Below are 18,418 nucleotides of genomic sequence, written 5' to 3'. Positions count from 1 at the left end.
ATCAGTGGGTCTCCTGAACTGTAATGAGCTGAAGGATTGGCTTGGGGTTCAGTAGGGCTGGGTGTCCCTGCAATTGAGGGGGGGCGGGTGGTGTGTGTGTGGCCTGGGGGCTTCTAGGGATCTAAGGCTGTGCTGAAGGATTAGTCTAGGGTACAATGAGGCCTAGGAGAGCTGAGGAGGCTGCGGGTCCCTGGAAGAGGCCAACTTGGGGGAGGGAGCAATTGGGGCCCAGGCTCCGACAGGCCCGGGGCTCCCGTGGGTCTGGGCTGCGGCGGGGGCCGCCTGCGTACTCGTAGAGGTCAGGTCGGAGGTGCCGGGGGTCCTGCCCCGGGGCTAACGGGCTGGGCCGTGGGGAGGCGGGGTGCCGGCCAGGCGGCGGCGCGGGCTCCGGACGCGAGGGCTCCCGCTCCCTCCTCCCGCCCGAGCCAGCCTCGGGCGCCCGGCGCCTCCCACGGAGCCAGCGCCAGAGCCGGGAGGCCCCGGCCCGCCGCCGCGGCCCGCGGAAGGAGCCGCCGCTGTTGTTGCTGGTGCCGCCGCCGCCGCCGCCAGGCCGCGCCCCGCCCCTGCCGCTGCCGCTCCCCTGTGAGGCTCGCGCTCGACCTGCGGCGCCGGCCCCGCCGCCTGGGCCCCGGGCCCGGCCCCTTCCGCGCCGCCCGGGCGATGAGAAGCTGCTTCTGCGTGAGACGGAGCCGGGACCCGCCGCCGCCGCAGCCGCCGCCACCGCCGCCCCAGCGGGGAACAGTTAAGTGAGGCCGGGCGGGCCGGGCGCCGCGGAGGCTCCGCCGAGCCGCCCCTGCTGCCCCCGTGGGCGGGCCGGCCGGCGCAGGCCCCGGGCCGAGGGGCGGGTGGACGGGCGGGCGGGCGGAGCCGGGCCGCACCGAGGCCTGCGGGCTGTGTGCCCGGCCGGCCGCGGGGACAGGCCCGGCGGCCTCTGCTCGGCCGTGCGCGCGCCGCGGCTTCCCGTCCCCGGCTTGGCCTTGCGGCTTGGCGGAGCCGGAGGGAGCTCGGGGACCAGGGTGCGAGCAGCGTCCCCTGGGCCGGGGCTGGTGAGGGCTCTCGAGAGCCATGTCCGCCCAAGTGAGAGGGGAAGCGGCCCACCTGTGCCGGGGCACGGCGGCCACCTGCACAGACCCGGACAGTGGTTTCACTGGTCGGGCCCGGGGGGCCACTCTCTGTGGTCACGTGGGTGCCGAGCCGACTGCACCTGAGCCTCGGCATGATCTAGGGTGCGGCCTCATCTGTGACCTGGGCAGAGCAGAGAGGACACCCAAACTCCAGGGCACCTGTGTGCAAGGTGAGGTGCCGGCTGGGGCACCCAAGACCCAGAGTACTCATCCTCGAAGGATGGTGCGCCTGTTGATGGTCACCCCACGGGGACTCCAGCGCAAGTGAGGCTCAGGGGCAGGGGCCGGGTGAGGAAGGCAGACCCTTGAGCATCTTCGTCCTCTTTGTTACCAACACACAACTCTTCCTGAATCATCAGCCTTTCCGGCCATTAAAAATGACTCTTGCATTCCCTGCCCCTCTGCAGCCTCTTCAGCAGGGCACAGGGGAAGGCCACAGGAGGGCAAAAGGCAAATGGCTGTTGCTCCTTCTCTGCTCCCAGCCCCCACCCACGAACCAGCCCCCGCTCAGTTTTCTGCCACAAAGCAGACAGCAGGCCAGAGTCTCTTTAGGGGCCTTTGTCTCCGTGATGCCTTCTCAGTATAATCTCATTGTACATTTCTCTACAGCTGGCTGGATCTCATCTCATTTTAACAGGGCAAGAAAATCTTATCAGCTGCACCAGAAAAGCCTTAGAAAAGTTAGGAGATAAGCTGTGTGGAAGCCTAGACTAACTCAAAAACGCAGTGTGCTCAGAAGATTAGTACAGGAGACAGGTGACACCTTTCTTGCTTGTGGGAAATTGAACCAGGTATTTCAAGATATTGTGCCATGCATAGAATATTTAAATGGGGCCTCTTCTGGGACCTGGGCACCAAGACCCATGTGCAGCAGTTGACATAGCTATTACTGGTTCATTTGAGCTTAGGATCATCTTCTTTCATCCACATTTTTCATTCCTTCCTTTTAGCTTTTAGGCCGCGCTCCTGGTTTACGCTGAAGGCGTTTCCCTGCCCTGCCTCCTTCCCGCTGGTGGGCTCTTCCCCACTTTCAGCTGGAGCAGTGCACCATGATTAAATGCAAGGACTTTATAATTAGGCCTCAGCTGAAACCTTGGCTTTCCTACTTACTGTGTGTTCTTAGGGAAATGAGTGAACTTTTCTGAGCCTCAGTGTCCTCATCTGTAGAGTGAGGCTAATGATAATATCTATCTCATAGAATTACAGTAAGAAGTAAATGAACTATTATAAGAGAAGTGCTCAGCTGCATTCATGCCACAGGGCAAGTAGTTAATAGAAATTAGTGGTTATTGGGACTTCCCTGGCGGTCCACTTGTTAAGACTCTGCGCTTCCACTGCAGGGGGCACAGGTTTGATCCCTGGTTGGCGAACTAAGATCCTGCGTGCTGCATGGCGTGGTTAAAAAAATAAAATTAAAAAAATTAAAAATTAGTGGTTATTATTAAGGGTTTGTTAACTGGTTAATCAGAAGAGTAGCTTCAGTTTTTTTTAGAGTGCGTCTTCTGTTTGTGGTTATTATTTAGGGCCACTAGGAAGGGATGGTAGAGTAGAAAGAACGCTGGGCTTAGAACGTCAGTTTACCTCCTGGAACCCAGGAGACCCTAGGCAAGTCATGGAACCTCATGGGACCTTTCTGAATCCCCATTTCCTCATTTGTGAAAGGGGCCTAAGAATAAAAGCTACCCCGTAAGGCTGAATGGGCTAATGTGTATGAATGTGTGTGACGCTGTGGAGGGCGTTGGCGGGTCCTCACTAAATGTAAGTGGGATCTAACGTCAGACCCTGGTTTTGTGGGTCTGCTATTTTGACGGTTTGTTGTGGTGGGGGAGGACTATAAGAAAAACAATGCAAGAATATCTTGTTTGTGTACAAGGATATCTTGGTGCTTTACAAAACCATACAACCGTGTGAACACATTGTGATCCCCTCTCAGGGCCTTGCAAGGGGGCAGTGAGCGCTGAAGGTTCATCTCTATCAGTTTCACAGCGGATTTGCTTGTGGGGCATCAGAATCCGAGTGTCCCCGGCCCCTCTGCTGTAGCAGGTTGGAACTGCTCCGTGCTTCGTGCTCAAAGAACGACATGCTTGCCGCACTGGAAAGTCATGATGGTGTTGGAGTCAAGAGTGGGAAATGTCAAAGGTGCTGTTATGATGGTGAAGATAACAGATGACTACATGGTTGGATGTGGTGGGCTGAGAACACTGTATTTAGTTGGCTGTGGTTGAGTGAGCAGTCTCGTTTGCGCGTTGGCTTGTGGGAGGGGAGGCCTGGGTTCTTTGAATGAGCTGCCTCTCCCCAGGCTGTTCTCGCTCTCTCTGAGGCCCACCCTGACCAGCGTTGCACTGGCCCCACTGGCTCTCCTTGGCCTCGTGCTTGCTGGGCTGCCCTTGGGAATTGTGGTTTCCCTGAGTTGTCGGCACTGTTTGCGGCGGGGTTGCCTACCTCACATCTCTTCTCCCCAGCTGCTTGGGAGGCAGGGTGTGCTTGACGTTGCCTTCTTGTTGGGGGACATCCTGTGGGCAAGCGTTGGTTTACTTGACACACTTCTGGTGGGATGCAGAGCTTGTCTAGGTTGAATTGTGAGAGGCCCGTGGGCCTAGAGCCCAGGGGTCACATACTAGAGCTTTGCAGCTCATACTCTCCTGAAGACTGGAGGGCCCTCTTGCTGGGCCTGTGGCTAGGATCAACACGGGATCGTTCTACACACACACACATACACACACACACACACACATACACACCACACACACACTTTTTTTTTTTTCCAAACAGATACTGATCAGCACAGCAAAATGTTCAAAAGAATATCCTTTAGGAGAGAGACATAAGTGAATTCTTAATGAACTAAGAACCCTTAGGATGTTTATTAAAATGCAGAACCCAGGGCCTCAAACCCAGATCTTGAATCAGAATATCTGGGGAAGGGGCCCCAGAATCTGCATGTTTAACAAGAATCTTGGGTTGTACTGATGCTTACTGAAATTTGAGAACCCCAATTATAGATGCTTTTTAAAAATATTGTGAAACACACAAAATAAAATTTACCATCCTAATTGTTTTAAAATGTATACATCAGTGGCATTAAGTACCTTCCTTCTGTTGTACAACGAATCTCCAGAACTTTTTCATCTTGCAAAACTGAAACTCTATACAGTTGACCCTTGAACAACATGGGTATGAACTGCGCAGGTCCACTTATACATGGAATTGTTTCCATAGTAACTACTGCAGTACTATACCATCCGCGGTCGGTTGAATCCCCAGATGCAGAACCACAGATACAGAGGAGCTCCGAATTTGGAGGGCCAACTCTAAGGTGTATTCGGATTTTCGACTGCTGGAAGGTTTGGCACTCCTAACCCCTTCGTTGTTCAAAGGTCAACTGTACTCATAAAACTCCTGTTTCCCCCTCCCCAGCCTCTGGCAGCCACCATTCTCCTTTCTAGGAATTTGACTACTCCAAGTACCTCATATAAATGGAATCATATTTGTGAGTATCTGTCTCTTTGTGACTGCCTTATGTCACTTAGCATAATGTCTTCAAGGTTCACCCACACTGCAACATGTGTCAGAATTTCCTTCCTTTTTTAAGACTGAATAATACTACATTGTATGTATAGACCACACTTTGCTTATCCATTTATCTGTCTGTGGACACTTGGGTTGCTTCCACCTTTTGGCTATGGCAAATAATGCTGCTGTGAACATGTAGGTACAAATATCTCTTTGAGACCCTGTATTCAATTCTGTTGGGTATATATCCAGAAGTGGAGTTGCCAGATCATATAGTAATTCTGTTTTTCGTATTTTGAGGAATCACCACACTGTTTTCCACAGCTGCTGCATTTCCATTCCCACCAACAGTGCACCAGGTTTCCGATTTTTCCACATCCTCACCAACACTAATTGTCTGGGTTTTGGTAGCAGCCATCCTAACGGGTATGAGATGGTATCTCACTGTGGTTTTGGTTTGCATTTCCCTAATGAGTAATGATGTTGAACATCTTTTCAGATGCTTGTTGGCCATTTGTATATCAGCTTTGGAGAATTGTCCTTTTTCAAGTCCTTTCCCCATTTTTTCATCGAGTTATTTGCTTTTTGTTATTGCTAAGTTGTAGGAGTTCTTAATAGATTTGGATTTTAACCTCTTATCAGATATATGATTTGCAAATATTTTCTCCCATTCTTTTGGATGGCTTTTCACTCTGTTGATTGTGTCTTTTGATGGAAGTTCTGCAAGTTCTTTATACACATTGAAACCCTGTAAAGAAAATATTATCGTCCATTATTCCAATTTGAGGGGCGTGGAAACTTAGGCCCAATTCAGTTGAGTTGCTTGGGGTCACACAGCTGTGTCAGAGCTGCGACTCAAGCCCTGGTCCCTCTGAGTCCCAAGTCTGGACCCTTTCCATTCCTCTGCTTTACCTCCCAATCCTTCCCTGAGCCAATAGCATGAAGAGGCCCTATAGGGTCTGCAGGAAGTGGCCTTGGCTTGAGAAGCATTCATTTACAGGAGAGGAGATAGGAAAGCAAGACTTGGGAGTCTCTTCCTTCTGACCACTGGGGCGCTCCTTCCTGTAGATCCACATCATTACTTAGACTTTAGAAGTAGCAGAGAAGTGCAGACAGGTTTTTAACAGTTTTGTTTATTTGTTTGTTTAAGCGTTTCATAAGCTTGTTTCAGAGCCCATCTGCTACTTACAGTTCCCCAGACAGTCCGGGACTGTTCACGCCACCGTTGGTGCCGTGTCTTCTGCCTGCACTCCTTGCAGTACTGTGCACCCTCCATCTTTCAGGAAGGCCAGCTCCCTGACTGCCCAGCAAAAGGGAGCATCGCCTCATTTGTGGTCCCTTTCTTTTGGGACATTTCCTGCAGCCCGTGAGCCCTGCAGGTGGTACCCATGACTTATTCGTCACTGTGTCACCCAGCACAGTGGCACTGCACCTTGGCTCTGCATTCTCCAGTCTCTGACCCAGCCCAGGTCAATTAGAACAGAACCTGGGGGTTGGAACAGGCAGCTGTAGTTTTTACAGACTCCTTAGGGGAGTCGTCGTGCAGCCTCCTGCCAGGCCCTCATCCAGCCTGCTCCAGCTGAGTCACACCCACTTCTGGAACCCCCTGGAGTGCCACAGTCCCACCTCCCTTCCTCGGCAGATGGCCCAGCCCTGGGATCGTGGTGTTTGTCCTGCATGGAGCATCAGTGACCCCAGCGTGGCACTCTCACCATTGCCTCTGCTGCTTTACATGCCCTCCTTAATCCGATGAAACATTGGCGATTTTGAGAGGAGGACAGGAACTTCATTCATCCATCCTCCCGTCCATCCATCCATCTATCCGTAATCCATTTATTGAGTTCTCATTGTGGGCTAGGCACTGTGGTGGACATATACCTTTGCACAACTGATGTTCTGCTAGGGAAAGTATTATAGCCTTCTGAGAGGCAAGACTGTGTGTAAGTGTGTATGTGCATGCGTGCACGTGTGCACATGTATGTGCCAAGGCCATGTCCTTGGACAACATCAGGATTCTTAGTGACAGCACCTGTCTGGCTGGGCAGTGGGGAAGGTTTGGGGTGAATGGGAGATGGGACCCAGATTTTGAATGGTGGGATGGGTGCCATAGGGGAGGAACTGGGTGCTCCTGGGCAACCTGTGTTGGGGAGGGAAAGACTGGGGGACTTACTCTGAGGCTGTTCCCCATGGATGATGACCTTCAGGTTCCTTCCTCCCTCCCTCCCTTCCTTCCTTCATCAAACATCTAATGAGTACCTACTGCCTTGTAGTCAAAGTTTGGACTATGGATCTGCTGTGTCAGCATCACCTGGATCTTGTTAGAAATGCAGCTTCTGGGACTTCCCTGGTGGTGCAGTGGTTAAGAATCCGCCTGCCAATGCAGGGGACACGGGTTCGATCCCTGGTCCAGGAAGATCCCACATGCCGTGGAGCAACTAAGCCTGTGTGCCACAACTACTGAGCCTGAGCGCCACAACTACTGAAGCCCATGCGCCTAGAGCCTGTGGTCCGGAACAAGAGAAGCCACCACAATGAAAAGACTGCACACCGCAACAAAGAGTATCCCCCCACTCACTGCAACTATAGAAAGCCTGTGCACAGCAACGAAGACCCAACACAGCCAAAAATAAAAATGAATAAAATAAAATAAATTTATAAAAAAGAAAAGAAATACAGCTTCTTAGGCCCCATCCTAGACCTGTTGAATCGGTATCTCTGGGAGTGGGTTTAAGACTCTGTTTTAACGAATTCTTCAGATGCCTCATGTGTGCTAGAGTCTGAGATCTCCTCATCCAGAATGTTGGGGTTTCCATCTTCACCATTGTTTCATGCTCAGCACAAGGGCTCTCCGTAAACGTTTGTGGGCTGACTGTTACGCAGCAGGTCCTGTTAGGTACCAGGACCGTGGGAGATGCTTCAGGTGGGAGGATGGCAAGGTCAGCCAGGTTTGAGGTATTAATGGGACACGTGGGTGACAATAGCCAGCAGGGTACTAGATACACTCGTCTGAGTCTCAGGAGAAAAGTCCGGGCCGTGGAGGTAATTTGGAAATCATCAGCACACAGAATGATTATATGACCAAAGAAACTCTGAAGACCCATGTGCAAGTCACAGAGCGGGTGGTGGTGATGGGAGGTGTCTGCTGGCCTGAAGCCAGGTGTTCTGATGATTCTGGCCTGGGAGCCCATTTGCCCAGCGTTGAGGTGACATTTTTCCTCTGGACACTGTGGCCATCAAGCCAAGGCTGTGACCGTTTTATGTCACCGAATATCAAGAGAATGTTGCTCTTGGGACCTCCTGGGTTCATTTGTAGGGCATCTGCCTTCTGTCAGTGTCCTCCTTGCTTCTCTCCAGGGGACAGTATGACACTAGACCTGATGGAAGTGGGTGAGGACGACCTTCATTTGCAGTGATTGTGAGCAAGTTGCAGGTTGCGGTGGGGCTCACAGTGTACTGGAGAACGCCCCCTCCTCCCCAGCACCAGGCTCCCTGGTTTTTCACATTCAGGCCTGTAGGGGGCAGGCCTTTGGCCACGGCAGTGCTGTAGAACTTGATCCTGGTTTATCTGGGGAGAGAGAACTCCAGGATCTAGCACTGCACTGTACGGGCTGCAGCAGCCCAAACCGCAGGCCCGCCTCACATAGTTTATGGAAAATCTGTTTGGTAATCAAATGGTTAATATCAGTCTAAACAGAGGTCTGGTGGAATGGATGCATCTGTACACCCGATTCTCCTATTAGAACTAACAGACCTTCACTGGAGAAAAAGGAAGTGCTTGCCGTTGTTAGTTCCCTAGCTGGAAAGTTCTTTGTGATCTAGGGGAGCTTAGGAAAATATTTGCTTTAGTTCCCCAGTACCTTTAGCAGCCTGTGGCCTGTTGCCACCAGGTCGTACTCAACAGCATTTGTCAGAACGATTTGGTTTCTGACTGGTCACTAGATAAGTGGTCCAGGCCCAAGTACAGGTGGCGCCAGGATGCTATCCTGAGGTTCCGTAGTGGACACCTCTCAGCCTGTGTCCCCCATGGGCAGCCCCCAGAGCCGGCTGGCCATTTGCCTGGTTGCCGCAGGGACTCTGGCTTCAGCCTGCAGTCTCCTTAGGAGGTAGGGCTCTGCACCAGGGCTGCCTGAGGTGGCCCAGTTTGTGTATTTGTGTGTGTTGTGGGTGCATTGGTGAAGGCTGGCCTCCCCTGTCCTCTGTCCCCTGCTTAAGATTTGTTAGCAGGAAGGTGCCAGGAATTATGGAGCAACAGAGGAGGGCATGGGCTCCCCGCAGCCCACTGGTACCACTGCTGCTGCTGGGAAACAGGCAGAGAGCTGCCCCACGACGGCCAGCACTGGAGCTTTTACTGGGGGACGGCCGTTCTCAGTGGAGGCCCTGCTCTTCGGCCGTTTCCCACAGGGAGTGAAATATTTATCCACTGCTTTTCCTCAGCCCCACAAGCTGCTAGATGTGGGCAGACAGTTTGTCTTTTGTGCCCTTGATTTTGGATTTCAAACAATCTGATCACAAGTTCATCCTTCTGTAGGGACTTAATTAACTCACTGGTTTTGTCATTTCAACTACAGTAGCCCAATTTAACCTGCTCCCCCCCGCAATACTTTGAAATTACTCTCCTCAAAAGTTGTGTGCGAGTCCCGCCTTCAGCCCTGGTGGGCAGCAGGGGCTCCGCTTCTGAGTCGGCCTTCCTTCCTCGCCTGGGGTCCCTGCTGCGCCTCCTTTGAAGGCGGCACCCCCTGCCCGCCCCCGGCAGTTGTTGCCTCCCCCCCGCGCAAAGTGCTTTAAACTCCTCGGCCTGCACCCCACCCTGCTGCTGGAAGGGCCTCCGTGGAGAGAGGTCTGAGCTCTGCTAGGTTGGATTTTGATTTCAGTACAGGAGCTGATAAAACGAGATAAACCCCAGGCTCACAGGGCCGGGGAAATTAAACAGAGATGATATCAAAGTTCCCCTGAGTTTTCAACTGTGATACAGTAGCTTAGTTTTCTCCCAGACTGGGGCCGGGAGGCACGCCTTTGATTCTGAAACAATGTTCAGCATCAGTTAAGCCCAGCACTGCTGACTTACAGGGATTAAGCACACTGTTGTAGTAGTTCTTTGATCAGCTACAAGGGAGCCGTGTGCTGTCTGTATGAAGGGGCTTTATAGTTAAAGTTCATTTCTCTGTGAACCTGGGATGACAGCGCTGGTGAGGTGCTGCAGAGTGCTGGGAGCTGGGGCCTCCCCCAGGCACTGTTTGCAGCATTGCAGGCTCACGCAGGAAGCTGTTCCCTTACCCAGTGTTATTGGATAGAACTCATTGAGCACAGCATGGAAAAAATCCTGCTGGCCTGGAGATCACACCGCACCCTAACTGACCCCATGCAGTCCCTCTAGTCCCAGTATGTACAGCGCACACACACACACACACACACACTCACTCACACACACTCATTCTCTGTCTCCCCACCTTGCAGAGAAATCCTCTTGGGGTAGACACGGGCACGCCTGTCCAGAGCGAGGCTCTGTAGCCCTCAGCCTTGGCAGTGATCTGAGTGAGGCTGGCTGCACACTCGGGGTAGAGGTTGGGATAGGGACCAAATAACCTGTGAGGTCAAGCTAGGAGGACTAGATCAAGGTCAGTGTCGCCAAGGGACTCTCTCCGTGCCCGAGGGCAGATGTGACTCCCAGGTGCTGCCGCCATCTTCATTCCTTACCTGGTGTTTACTGAGAACCGACTTAGCTTTAGGTTGGCTCAGTCCTGTAGTTCTCAGAAATCTCAACCTCTGTTATCTTGGCCTCTAAAATACTGCATCAACTTTTGACTTTTTCTGTGGAAGCCCTCCTGGCAGCCCCAGCTGGGATGGTAGAAGTTTCCCCAGTCGCACCTCCACCCCGGCGGTTGGCCCTGTGACTTCCAGTTGGTAATGGAGCCCCCGTGTGCCGTGGATCACACTCACACCGTGCTCTACATCAACCTGTCCCCTCCTGTGCAGGGCTCGGATCTCCCTCATTAGGTCTAAATTTACCTCCGTCGCACACAAACATGGCCTTAGCTCATTTTTATTGTTGTAAATTATTTATGAGGGAAATGTTGAATCTTGAAACTGAGGTGTGGGGAAAATTAATCCCATGTTACTTCTATCTTTCTGTACTTTTCTCCCCCTTGCTTCAGTTACTGGGCTACAGCTAGAGAAAGAAGAGCGTTGGCATTTTAAAATATAATTGGTGTGCAAAGTGCTTTCGTGATGGGATATCGGATGGGAAGTCCGTCTCTCTCTGCACAGTGTATGGAAGGCAGACCAGACTGGGGAAGGAGAGCCAGAGGTCCCGTTGGGCTCTGCCCTCTGCCAGCTCGTGGTGTCTGAGAACTCCAGGCTTCCGTTTTTCTCCTCTAAAATAGGGATAATACGCCCCAGCCACCTTCTAGGTTTGGTGTGAGCATCGATTGAGAAGGAGCCCGAGAAAGCTTTTTGGTAATTGCAGGGTGCTGTTCAGATGCGGGGAGGTGTGTTAGTGTGTTCTGTGTGCAGCTAGGATTTGGAGATAGAGGTGGGTGCTGGGCGGGGAGTGCTGAGGATGACACCAGCTGTTGCAAGTAGGCCTTCGCGTTTTCTGCTGTAGCCCAGCATCGCATCTTGCAAGACAGGTTAACGTTGGCCTTAAACACCCTGCTCCCCCCGCTCCTCTCCCCGCGGCAGGTCTGCTCTGCAGCCCGGCATTAATGGCCTCTTCTCCCCCTCGCAGAGGCCTGGCCTGTGACCCGGGCAGCCGCGGACACAGTGGTGCCATCCCTTCTGGCTGGAGGCTTCGCACAGCCCGGGGAGCATTGAGAGCTAGTTAATAAATGGCCTTTTGTTAGGAAGGTCAATTGAAGTGACGGTAGAGACGCTGTTAAGAGTAATTTGCAGTCAGAAAATATGTAATTCAGGGCAGGCTGCTTTGAGTGATTGCCTGTGCCGTGGATATCTTGGGCGTTTCTCATTAAAAGCTTCCTTTGCTGGTGGTGGTGCTTCCTCCACCGCGGAGCTCTCCGCGTGGCGAGGAGTCATTTGTCTGTATCTCACAAAGGCTGCTGGATCCCCAGGGCACGGTCACTGCAGGGGGAGGAAAGAGGGAGACGTGCATCCGAGATGCTCGGTGCTAATGCCCTGCTTGCCGCATCCTCCCAGCCTGCAGGCCGGGCCGTGACCAGGCACGCGGGCCCGGGCCGCCGGCTTCTTTGTCTGCTCTGGGAGGCCGCCCGCAGCCATCTTGAGGCCTGGTGCCGGGCTGCCCGGTGCATTGTGGGAGCAGCGGCGTTAGCCCCCTGCCCTTGCTCACGCTGCAGAGCGGAGGAGGGCCATTGTCATCAGTACGTGGCCGAGGATGTGGTGACCCGAGGATGGGCATCTCTCAGCTAATAAAATGTTTATTATTTATTCCCATGCTCACTTCCCCCCTCTCTCCCTCTCAGATAGTAGAAGCCCTACTATCTTAAAAAAAAAACAACAACACTTACCTCTGATGTTCTTTATTAAATTCACAGCATGATATTTTAGCACTGGCAGAATTGTACATTCTATTAATGAACTGTTAATTGCAAAGCATTTTGGTAACCAACAGCAGGTACCAATATTCTGCAAACTGCAGCAACGTTATTTCCATGTTACCAGGAATATGGGGTTTTCCAAGTGAAGTACTTTTTGATCAGTGTTTGCTTTGTTTTGTTTGTTTGTTTTTTGTTTTTGTTTTTGTTTTTGTTTTTGGTGCTCCAGGTGAGGCCCGAACGATCAGTGTTTGCTTTGGATTGGGCTGGTGCAGATATTTAATTCTAAAGCTTCTTTATTGGGGGCATGCATGCGGATTCCGTCAGTAAATATTTATTTAGTGCCTACTGTGCGCAGGAAGCATTAAGCCCTGTTCTTTATGCAGATAAAGCTGCCTGGTAAGTGAAATTTGAAAATAGAAAACGATGCAGTGATGTGGTTTGGTGTCCTGTCCCCCCTGCCCTGTGCTTCTAGAAGCTTATTTTCAGTAGAATGAAGTAAAGCATAACTTAGTTTGGCTTTTGTCATAAACAGAAGCTGAGAGTGTGGCTGCTGCCAGGCACTTTCTAGCCTTGACCCAAGACTTGGCTCCGTTGCACTGACAAGTCTGTTTCTGGAGCCTTTCGTGGGTTCCAGGGGACGCTGATTACACGGTGACTCGCATACAGCATTCTGGTTGTTTCTATTCAGGAGGCTGTAGTCATTTTGAATAGCCTCTGCCGTTTCTGATTCTAGGCTGAGAACTAAGAATATTCCTCCTGCCTGCCTAGTTAGGCAGGGCGTTTGGTTTACTTTAGAAGCAGTAACCAGCCTTGAGAGATCTGGCAGACCTACAGCCAGTGGAATTCAATTGCTGCAGAAGGAGGTGGAATTTAACTTGCTCTTTTTCACAGCTTGTCCTTTTAAAAGCACTAAACGTCATTTACATAAGGTGTCAGGTTTTTTATTTGCTTTCTGGTGCACTGCCCCTCGAGCTGCCCAGACCCAGTGTTCTCTATATTCTGCCTGTCTCCTCTGGTCACATCAAGAGGCAATCAGCAGCAGAATAATAATTTCATTTCCCTCCCTTTCTCCCAAAGTGCCCAACAAGAATTATGGTCATTGTTAGTGTTTAACTTTGAGTAAGTGCCCACATGACCTGTGGGATTAAACACAACAAAGGGACCCGCCAGTCCTCTTGGGAGCAGCACCAACCATGTTTCTGGCCAGTTACACTGAACCTTTGTATCCCAAACCCTCCAGTCTCATCTGCTTTTTTGTTGAGCACCTACTATGTGCCAGGGAACCTCTCCAGACCCTTGATTTACGTGACTCCTTTAGTTCTCACAGCAGCTCTGCGACTGTCCGTGTCCTGACCTCTTGCTTGCCCGGTCACCAGCTAGTAAGTCATGGAGCCTGGACTCCAGTGCCATGCCTTGGCCTCCATGCCCAGAGCACTTTCTTCTGTGTGTTTGCAAAGCTCTGCCACCCGAACGAACAGTCCACCCTTGGATGTGGTAGAGGCTGTGGATTTGGAAGGCTGCACTTCTGCGGGGAGGTACTGTGAGGGAGAGAGACGGAAGGTACTGTTAGATTTAGCCGTGTCTGATTTATCCTCAGAGAAGCTGGTGGTGTCTGTTCAGAAGTCAGGCAGCTGGGCAGGAGAGTGTTCAAAGCTAACTTGAGAAGAGCAGGGGCCGGAGATGACTTGAGTTCTTGATCTGAGGAAAGGGTCCAGGGCTCCCTTAGCCAGTCCAGGTACGTGGAGCTTAGTTCAGGATATTTACCCCAAGACACTGGTTCTGCCTGTGCGAGACTTTACATCATTCACTTTAAATGCTCCGTTTGAATTGTACGCTTTCTTTTTCCTTTTCGGAACCAGGAGCAATCCGCCATGCCTGAAGTCAAAGACCTTTCAGAAGCCTTGCCAGAGACGTCAATGGATCCCATCACGGGAGTGGGGGTGGTGGCTTCTCGGAACCGAGCCCCGACAGGCTACGATGTAGTAAGTCAAGATTCGCTGATTCGGCAAATAGTTATCTCCTGTGTTCAAGGCCCTCTGAACCCCGTGTGTAAGATGTGCTTCTTCTCTCTAGGAACTTAAAACAGGGAGGGAAGATGTCACCAATGGGAAGGCGTGGGGAGCGTCCTGCTTTGGGAGTAGATGACCTGAGCCCGTCTGGGCTGTTTCGTGGCCTTAGCTGGGTCACTTGACCTCTGTAATGGTCATCTTCACATGCTGTAAAATTAAAGGGTTGGATTAGTTGATTTCCAAAGTCATTTCTAGCTGTGACATTTCATGAAAAGGATCCACGAGTCTGAAAGACCCTTGGTTTGCTGTCACAGATTGTCCTACATGTATAAATGTCATAAACGTGTTGACGTATGTTTATATAGCCCCTTACGGTTTACAAAGCAGTTTCCTACCCATGAACTCATTTGGCTCTCATGATTCCCTGGAGGCTGGGAGGGGAAGTTGCTTTCTTCCCACTGTGCTGATCAGGAGAACTCAAGCTCTGAGAAGGGAAGTGACGGAGCCCCAGCCCTTGGGAGTGGTGAATCAGGACCAGACCCCCTCCCAAGCCCAGGGCTCTCACTGACCACATCACCGCAGTATAGCAGAGAACTTGCTTTGCTTTTCAGCAGACATCTGTGGTGGTGTTCAGTAGTACCGGCGGCTGGAATTGTTTATTTTGGTTTTTCAGTAGGTAAATTCCGTTTTGGGTGAAGCTTAAAAAGTGCAGAGGAACTATTGGGAGGGTTTAGTTCACAGTGACTGTTGTCATGTGTTCTGAGCTTCTAAGGTGCTCTTATTTTCACTTTCCTCATTTTGTTTATGATGACGTTTTATTCTTGCTCATTGAAAATGTGCACCAAGAATACATAAAAGAATACAACTCTCATCAGCCAGCATTGAAAACCTGGCACAGTGATTAGATCGGTGTCTGATGTCCCAGGGGTGGGAGGGATGCCATGCCCAGTCCAGAAGAAGCCCAAAGGCAGGGTTTCTCAACCTTGGCACTACTGACATTTTGGGCCAGATGATCAGAAAATAGTGTGTAGTCGGGCAGCATCCCTGGCCTCTTCCTACTAGATGCCAATAGCACACACCCCCGAGTCGTGACAACCAAAACCGTGTCCAGACATGGCCAGATGTCCCCAGGCGGAGGAGGTGGGCAGGCAAAATCAGCTCCCCGTGCGAACGGTGCGGTGCATTTTGCGTCAGCTCATGCCGGGCCCCGTGTGAGAAGGGGAAGCCTGGTAAAATGCTCCACATCACTTTCCCAACTGTTTGAAAGCTTATAAACATTTTAAAAGTGAAAGAATGGGGGAATCTTTTTTGACAAAGATTTGAGTCTTACCTGCTGCCTGACTTCAGAGCACTGTTTGAATGTATAACTTGCCATAAAATAGAATCATTAGGTATGGCTTTGTGCCATAAAACTCCTGGGGAAGCTAATAAAAATGTTCCTGATTTGAGAAGCCCAAGTGTCTTTTGATGAATTAGATATGAAGCAGTGAGGCGTGAATCAGGTCAGGGGCTTGGTACGTGCCATCTCTGGGAGGACTGGCTCCGTGGTGGCTCTCTGGGGGCGGGGGGTGCCTGGGGTGTGACCCAGGTCTTCTCGCTGTTCCCTCTTGCGGATCTGTGTCTTTAACATTCTGCTTGTACCTTCGGGGTCACCGTGAATGCTTGGCTAGTGGGCGACAGATGGCCTTTGATAGTCTGGTTTTCTGAAAGTCTTGGTAAGTCTGACAGGAGCAGAATCTATCCCTATCATTTTCTCCTAACATCTAGCTCAGGGCAGAAGAGCGCAGTGTCAAATGAGTTAGATTAATAAGCACATTTCATGATGAGGCTGTACCAGGCATTATCATGAAAGGTGAGCAGGGCAGGAGGCTCCAGAGGGTCAGCCCGGCAATTACCCAGCCCCTGCATGCCGAGGCAGTGTCCGAGCTCCCTCCGAAAGCCCTTTCAGGGAGGGGGACGGGAGTCCTCTCTTTGGACTGACCGTTGGACTCTTCCCAGATAAGCACCTGCTTCCTCAGAGGTCTGACCCTGAGTTCAAGGGGAATGAGGGAAGGCACGGGGTGGGCAGGCAGGGAGGCACTCCCCATTCCTCTTATCCGGAGGAGTGTCGTGTGAGGTCCACATCCAAACCGAAGTGCGAGGCATTGGGTGGTGGCTGGGCTGCAGAGAGATGCTGAGACAGAAGTGTGGTGGCTGAGGAAGCTGTGCTGCGGACTGTGGCCAGGCCTCTCTCTGTCGCATCTGCCAGAGGATTAATCCCTCCCTGTGCGCAGGGCACGTTAAGTACCGTGACACGCAGCCCCGAGAGCTAGGCGCTAGACGGGCTGCTGACCCTCGATGGTACAACCACTTTAAAATGAGCAGAGGCCCTGTTGCTGCTTGAAGTAAAAGATGCCAAGTGTTTGTTTATAAAAATTTAATTTTGTAATTTCTCTGCAGGTCAGGGGAAGCTACCTAGGCTAGGGGGCTGGGGATTATTTGCTAAACTTCTCAATTTATTGTCCCTATTTCTGCAGTCCCCTCTGAAATAGCCTGCACTTTCTGCCCCTCAGCCACGCTCTCAGATCTGGGAGTGACTGGGGTTCCCTGCCCTCAGAGGGCGGGTGGGTCTCGTGTGTCCACAGTCTCTGGTAGGATGACTCTGTGTTGTAGATGCGTGGTGGCACGTGCTGTTTTATCATATGTGATGGGCAGTTTTCAATGAATCGTGATGCCGTGGGAGCACTTCATGCTAAAACTCCTCTGCGCAAAATTAACCTTTGATTACCAGGTCCCTCTGGGATGTTGCCGTGTCTAAGGGCATCAAGCTGGACATCACCGATGACCACTGTTGGGTGTATTTCTGTGTATTTCCAGTGAAATACATCATACTTTTTACCTGCATTCTCTTGCCTTTCTCAGTGAGTGTTTACAACTCACAGACTAAAGCCACAACACTGTATTTGTGAGATGACTCTTTCTTTCCAAAAAGGAACTAGCTTCCTTTGATAATATACTTCTTGGTGACATAATTTCATATGATGATATACTTTTTTGGCAAAAACAAAAAGTCAACAATACAGAGAAAGAATAATCAAACACTCCAGAGTGTTTTAATTTTAAGTTGTTTATTTGTCCAACCTATATTTTTGGGTACCTACCATGTGCTGTCTGTCTAGGAGCTGGGGGTATAGTGGTGAATGAAAACACATTCCTGCCTTCATGAAGCTTAAAGTCTAGATAGGCAGAAAGACAATTAAATGATCATACAAGTAAATGTAAGATAAAATTGTGATAAGTGCTTTGAAGGGAACTCCTAAAAGACTGTTCCATCTTTCAGATCTAGCTTTCCAGATCTCCCCATTTTTCTTGCTAAGTCCCGGATTGTGACAACACGACCCTCTCCAGCTTAACTTCTAGAAGTTGCTCCCTTTTTTCCATACCTTGAGGCCTGCCCAGTGTCTCTCCTCCAGCTTTTCCTGAGCCTTTCCCAGGGCACCGGCTCAAGTGTGCTTGGGGTCCTTCGGCTCTGGCCTTCTCCCCTGCCACCACACTGCACCATTTTTGTTGGTGACATCTGTGAGGTCGCCCTTGTCTGGGTGCATCTCCCCCGCTAACCTGGCAAGGCTGCTCCCCTCTTCCTGGCCTGAGTGGGGATGGACACTGCTTTTCCTTCCACTCCCTTGTTCTGTGACCTTCCATGGTTTCCCGCAGAACAGCTGAGACCAGAATTACTTTTCATGAGACTTTTCTGGAGCTCTGAGGATGATGGGAACAAGAGAGTGAGGCTCAGAGAATATTGCTGCTGAGGCCCAGGTCCGTCCTCCGACCCCTCCCTGCCCGGCCTCTGCCTTGCTGTTGGCTACGTTCATTCTACCTAACGGCGTTTACAATTGCCATGTGTAGGGGCCCTGCCAAATTGAGTCTTGGCCTCAGAGAGCCTAGGAGACTTTTGTTGTTGTTGTTGTTGTTTTGTTTTGTTTTGTTTTGCGGTATGCGGGCCTCTCACTGTTGTGGCCTCTCCTGTTGTGGAGCACAGGCTCCGGACGCGCAGACTCAGCGGCCATGGCTCACGGGCCCAGCCGCTCCGCGGCACGTGGGATCCTCCCGGACCGGGGCACGAACCCGTGTCCCCTGCATTGGCAGGCGGACTCTCAACCAATGCGCCACCAGGGAAGCCCTAGGAGACTTTTTTTTTCTTTTTCTTCACTGCAATCTAAGACCTCCTTCATTCCCTTCCTGAGAAACCCCACCTGACACACAGGCGTCTTTCGGCACAGTGACT

The 18,418-nt window shown here is 51.4% G+C and overlaps 1 protein-coding gene across 4 annotated transcripts in view; it reads left to right on the top strand.

The window, feature by feature from the left end:
* Positions 1-497: 497 nt before the first annotated feature.
* The window catches only part of MVB12B (multivesicular body subunit 12B), a 194,437-nt gene continuing 176,516 nt past the window's right edge, over positions 498-18,418 (top strand). For 2 of the 4 annotated variants that reach the window (XM_081236903.1, XM_081236906.1), the window contains exons 1-2: positions 499-741; positions 14,005-14,127. In XM_081236903.1, coding sequence (XP_081093029.1) covers positions 661-741; positions 14,005-14,127 — 204 coding nt within the window. In that variant the 5' untranslated portion in view covers positions 499-660. Of the gene's footprint in view, positions 742-14,004; positions 14,128-18,418 lie in introns of those variants that run through there. The other 2 variants (XM_081236905.1, XM_081236904.1) reach the window with 2 other exon arrangements.

This window comes from Mesoplodon bidens (genome assembly GCF_964165515.1).
Source record: "Mesoplodon bidens genome assembly, chromosome: 6".
Taxonomy (NCBI): Eukaryota; Metazoa; Chordata; class Mammalia; order Artiodactyla; family Ziphiidae; genus Mesoplodon; species Mesoplodon bidens.
The sequence above is the reverse complement of the archived record's forward strand: the minus strand, read 5'-3'. Positions and strand labels throughout refer to the sequence as shown.